Source organism: Sinocyclocheilus rhinocerous, unplaced genomic scaffold (genome assembly GCF_001515625.1).
Source record: "Sinocyclocheilus rhinocerous isolate Xijiao unplaced genomic scaffold, SAMN03320098_v1.1 scaffold1215, whole genome shotgun sequence".
Classification (NCBI taxonomy): domain Eukaryota; kingdom Metazoa; phylum Chordata; class Actinopteri; order Cypriniformes; family Cyprinidae; genus Sinocyclocheilus; species Sinocyclocheilus rhinocerous.
Window position 1 is genome coordinate 124,633 of NW_015628913.1, and position 5,606 is coordinate 130,238.

At 37.7% G+C, this 5,606-nt stretch overlaps 1 protein-coding gene across 5 annotated transcripts in view; it reads left to right on the plus strand.

Moving 5' to 3' along the window:
* Window positions 1-469: 469 nt before the first annotated feature.
* LOC107738499 (band 4.1-like protein 5) overlaps window positions 470-5,606 on the plus strand; it is a 52,024-nt gene continuing 46,887 nt past the window's right edge. For 4 of the 5 annotated variants that reach the window (XM_016550249.1, XM_016550251.1, XM_016550252.1 and 1 more), the window contains exons 1-2: window positions 470-735; window positions 1,480-1,684. In XM_016550249.1, the coding sequence (XP_016405735.1) occupies window positions 1,505-1,684 (180 nt within the window). In that variant the 5' untranslated portion in view covers window positions 470-735; window positions 1,480-1,504. The remainder of the gene's footprint in view (window positions 736-1,479; window positions 1,685-5,606) is intronic. The other variant, XM_016550250.1, reaches the window with a different exon arrangement.

Consider the following 5,606-nt stretch of genomic DNA (forward strand, 5'->3'; position numbering starts at 1 on the left):
TATATATATGTATATATATATATATATATATATATATATATATATATATATGGTATTATTAGTAATGTAAATACCATAGTACATTAATTTGGAAATCAGTAGCATGGTATTACCATCTGATTACTGTACTATAGTAAAGTATGGGGGATAGGCCTATGCAGTTTTAGTACACAAAGTTCCAATAGTTCTCATGAATGTTTTCATTTCTGTCAGTCAATTTTTGTGTCTGAAACTGGATTAGGATGTGCTGCTTAACTGATTAACACTTTTTCTGACATGTCACACTCGCACAATAGCTGATTATAGTTTTCCGAAAGATAATAAAAATGTAAGTTTAATAATATTGTAATAATAATGTAGCTGAGTGTTAAAAGTGTCGAGTCCATTTTCACTCCACACCGGCCCTTTAAATGTAAATCCACTTTTAGGGATTTGCGTGACGTCATTTCCTGAGGGAAAACACTAAACAGCCACCCCACAATCTTTCGGACAAGGGCGAATATCAGTTACACTTACCTCCAAACAAATAATGTGGCTGAGCCACACTGCGCCGTAGAAGATGGATATTTCAAAACACAAAGCTGTTTATTGATAAAGGCCGATGCTAGAGGACTCATTGGCGGAATATTAATCAGTCTGCAAGTAAGTATCGCTTTTGTCTGTGGTCTGCCTGAGGATCAACAAGTGGATTGGCGCCGCTAACGCGCGAGCGTCTCGAGTGCGCTCATCCCAGAGGTGGGCGCAATATATATCTTTTGATTAATCACTATAGCTGTATTGTAAGCTCTACTGTTTGTATTATTAAATAAATACAGCGCTTTTAGGTCGTTCCGCCGTTCAATGTAAATTCTGCGCAAACAGGTGTCAGTGGAGTTCAGTCAGTCAGCGCGTGATCGTGAGACACTCGCAATGATTTTGATCGAAATATGAAACATTTTGGATATTGCACGTGCACGCCTCACAGCAGCGTTAAACGTGTGATGTTTTGTCAGCCGATATTTTAAACTTTTTTTTCCTTAAAAGGTGCGTTGGTGTTAGTGAGCTGCTGGTTTAATTTTTAAGACAGAGAAATTAATAACTTGTAATAAAAGGAAACAACAGACCACTGTCTATAATGTATATTTACCACAGTGTTACTATAGTGAAGAGAGTGAAGGTAACAGCTTAATTTTAGTTAATTGCAGTTGTATTCAGAGTCTCTAAATATCTTACACCTTTATTTTTTCATAAATACTACAGTTTGTTTTATGGAAATTATAGTTGTATTGACGTAACTGGTGGTTTTTCCTTGTTACTGTGGTCTTATTACAGATGATTCAGTTAAATAATAGTTGCTATACATACAGCACAATACATACATACATACATATACATACAATCTGAGTTAATGGTCTTATTATAGATTCTACAGTTCAACTGTGGTTAGAGTTAAGAACTATAGCGAGTTGTAATTTGTAACTGAGATGGTCTTTCTTCCAGACTTGACTAACGAATCTTCCTGAACATGCTGAGCTTCCTTCGCCGGACTTTGGGCCGGCGGTCCATCCGCAAACATGCCGAGAAAGCTCGACTCCGGGAAGCCCAGCGAGCCACAACACACATCCCTGCTGCTGGAGATGCAAAGTCCATCATCACCTGCCGAGTGTCTTTGTTAGATGGCACAGATGTCAGTGTTGATTTGCCGGTGAGTTGACATACATTTAAGTGTACATGTGTATTGTTTTCATAAACCGATCTGTTTGGTCAGTTTCAGTGTTCTTGCCAGTTATACTTGTTGCGATACAATCTGTTTTGGTTGCGTTGCAATCTTGTTTGGTTGCAACTCAAAAAAAAACACTTCACAAATTAAAAGGTGACCTTTATTGAAGCTCAAGGTTGAATCCTAGGCATCAGTTTTCAGCCTGTGCTCTGACAGAAACTTGCCTACTGAGTCACGTTGATACTCCAGTATGACAGAGAGAATGCTCTCCATTGTTCATTGCTGTTTGAGACCGTTTTCTTATTACATAATCCTGAGAGAAAAGTACAGTGAAACTAGACATCTCTGGTGGTGGCTAGAGATGTGTTTGGCACTTTTAATAAATATGAGAAGTCTTTACTTCCAACTTTGTCATTTTAATCACCTTGACTTGAACTGACTAGATTAGGAATTCCTTCAAAGAAGTTCTTTTACTCCGAGCTCATGAGTCAGGCGCCCACATAAAATGTATTTGTGCCAAAACCTGATGCTGTTTTTACTGTTGTGCCTTTGACTTTAATGTAAACACTGTCTTCGCATGTGAAATGAGAAACGGTGCTCTCAGGCTGGTCTTTTTTCCTGCCAGTGCATGCATCTTAACTTTGTAAAGCCTACTGTATCATATTTGATGCATGAATTTGTAAGGCCTCTAAATTGTCAGCATGAAAAAAAAAACTTGCTTAAAAAACTGTTATACACAAACTACTACATGCCTTCTGACCCTGACTGATAGTTCATACTATTTTAGCAAGTAAAAAGCCTTTTTATTAAGTAAACATAGGAACTAAATTAATATTGTTATTAATATTTCAAGATGAACATTTACTGGACTGAAGCAACTTGGGCTACTTGATTATTCATACATAATTGTTTTGCAAAATGGTCATGTTAGCATGTGTGTGTCAAATATGATACAACAGACTTTTGAAAAAAGTTATTTCATTATTAACATTATGTTTTGCACCCCACAATTGAAACTACAGAGTTTTAAACTAAGCATTTAGGTATCATCTTACTAAAATATTATTGGGATATATTGAGTGACAGATGATGTTTACCATTTTATTTATAGTCTAATATACAGTAAAAATTTCAATGATTTAGAATTTCCTCTTACTTTTTGGCCAAATACAGTGGTGTGAAAAAGTGTTGGCCCCCTTCCTGATTTCTTATTTTTTTGCATATCTGCACCAAATTGCATATTCTTTTCAGTTTTGACCTCTGAATGAAATTGATGTTTTTTTTTCTTCCTCGAGTGTGAACTCTATATTCTCATAGGGTGACCACCTGGTTGTTGCTCTATTGCAGGTCAGCTCACAATATTAACCTATTTTCAGTGATGCTGGATGATAATATGTTTTAAATCACCAATAAGCTTTATAAAATTTTAGTTGTGACTATAAATATACAGTAAATGTTAATAAATAAATGTCGCCTGCGATTTTGAACGCGATTTTGTGTAGCTTGTCAGTGAACTACAGCTCTGTGTAGTAAATGCCACTCCATCTGAAAGCACGTGCTGGAGATTTACTACTAATCACCATAAGTCTGTGTTTTTTGTTCTGTCACTGTCATTCTGTTACACTGTGGAAGCTTCTGTCACGAAAACAAATTCCTCGTATGTGTAAACATACCTGGTAATAAAGCTGATTCTGATTCTGATAATAGTAGGGGTGTAATGGTTCAGATTGCTCATGGTTCGGTTCAAGGTTTTAGGGTCACGGTTCGGTACGGTCAAAGTCCCTTTAGGACTATGTTCAAATAAAAATAAAGAAAATAATAAAAAATAATCAAACTAAATGCAACAACACAAATAAATACAATAGAGCAAAGATACAAATAAAATAAACAGTGTTTTCAGGTGTTAAACAGTAATTTTCAGGCACATTTAAAAGTAAACAAATGTAGCTAAAACAACTGTGCATATTTCACTGTTTAAATTAAAGACCAATCCTTGATGAAGTTACAAAAGCTATTCAATCAAGAGAAGTGAGTGATTTCCTTTTATTTTGTTGTTTAACATTAAAAACACAGATAGCAGGAATAGACTGCTGTTTCTTTAAAACATAATTCACAGATCCAGTACACTGATACTGATACACATGCGTTGTCTTTCTCGACTGTTTACGTTCACTTAAAGAGCAGGTCATATGGTATTTTAAAGTGTCCTAATATTGTGTTGGAGTCCCCTACAACAGGTTTAAATGTATCTAGGATCAGAAAACATTGTCATTTTCTCAGAATATACATTTAATATTAGAATCATTTTTCAATGATTTCGAAACGATTCGTTCAAAGCAGTTCTGGGCTTAGGGTCTGTAAACTCTTCCCTTCCATAGGTCTACTCTACTCTGATTGGTCAGCTGGCCAAGTCTGTTGTGATTGGTCTTTCCGTATACAATGTGTGTCGGAAACGAAACGCCCGGAGGCGTTTACTTGTAAACAAAAATGCTATAAGCTTACAAAAATGGCATCGATATTACCTTATCAATTCGAGCCGGAGTCCGAGGATGATAACGATACAGTCGCTCAACCGGAAACTCCATTGCAAGCACGACTTGATCAGGACGTTTCTCAGTGGTAAGTTTAAACTTTGTATGTGGCACTTTACGTGATGTCTTCACATCAACATCTTTCGGCAATGAAAACAAAACAAACTTGCTTTCACCACGCAGAACATGGCGTCTTCTCGACCTGATGTAAACACACTAACTAGCGTAAGTGTTTGTGGGCAGGTCAGAGTGTTTGTATTTCGCGGGTAGGCGGGGATTATGCAAATGTGTTACCTTGTGATGTATATAGGTAACAGGCAGAAGATAAAAAAATAGACTCGTTAAGGCGGTTCAGAGTCAACTCTTTCTTTTGAAAGACAATATCTTTATTTATCATGCATTTTTTTTTTATTAACAACTTAGCAGACTGTTTACAATGAAGGATAGCTACGTTACAAACTGCAAAAAATATATTTTTCGAAAACCCATTTGACCTGCTCTTTAAGACATGGCCAACGATGTTTGCAAGGATACTCAAAAAGATGGGTATGTTGACATATTTTTTTTGTGTTAGTTTGTCAGTTCAAACGCAAGTCTTGAAAGAGAAATCAATATTTGCGTTAGGGCTGGGCGATATGTAAAAAATATTTTATCGATAACCGCCTTAATAAATATCGCGATATCCGATAATTTCGTCTATTCGTACCACGCCCCGTCCGCCCCGCTCCGCCCCTGCTGGAAACAACATAGCCGACACGCACCGTAAACACACATCAGTTAGCCTGCGATTCAGCAAGCTTAGTTTAATTAAAGGTTTGTATTTCTTTTCTTTCTTTGTGTTTTCAAAACCCAGATGACGAAGGCGTAAATGACTGGTATACTAGCGTACATATGGCATTCCGTGTTGTTTGTCCATGTTTTTTGATTATTGCTGTTGTAATGTGGGAAGCCAATAGGCCTGTTTTACTCGTTATTATTTTCAGCATACCATATTCTACATGCATCATCAGATTTGAGATGAGCCGTGGTGCAAGTGGGGTCAATCTCAAGTGGGTGGGGGCGGACCGCGGTAGGTACCAAAAGTACCGTGATGCGTATCGTGGGTGGTGTAACACGGTTTTTTTAGAGATGCACCGATCGATCGGCCAGGGATCGGAATCGGCCGATATTCCTCATGATCAGCCCGGATCGGTGATCGGCCGATCAGTCTCACTTTCCGATTCCCAGCCGATCCGTTTTGTTACCAGCGGCACAGGCAATAATGTCAGCCGCGCATTCTCGCTCTCTTCTCTCCGACGACCCCTTCTCTCTCACACACGTCTCATTCGCTCCGGTTAAATAGTGCTTGTATTGCGCATTATTTTAGTCATTCCCGC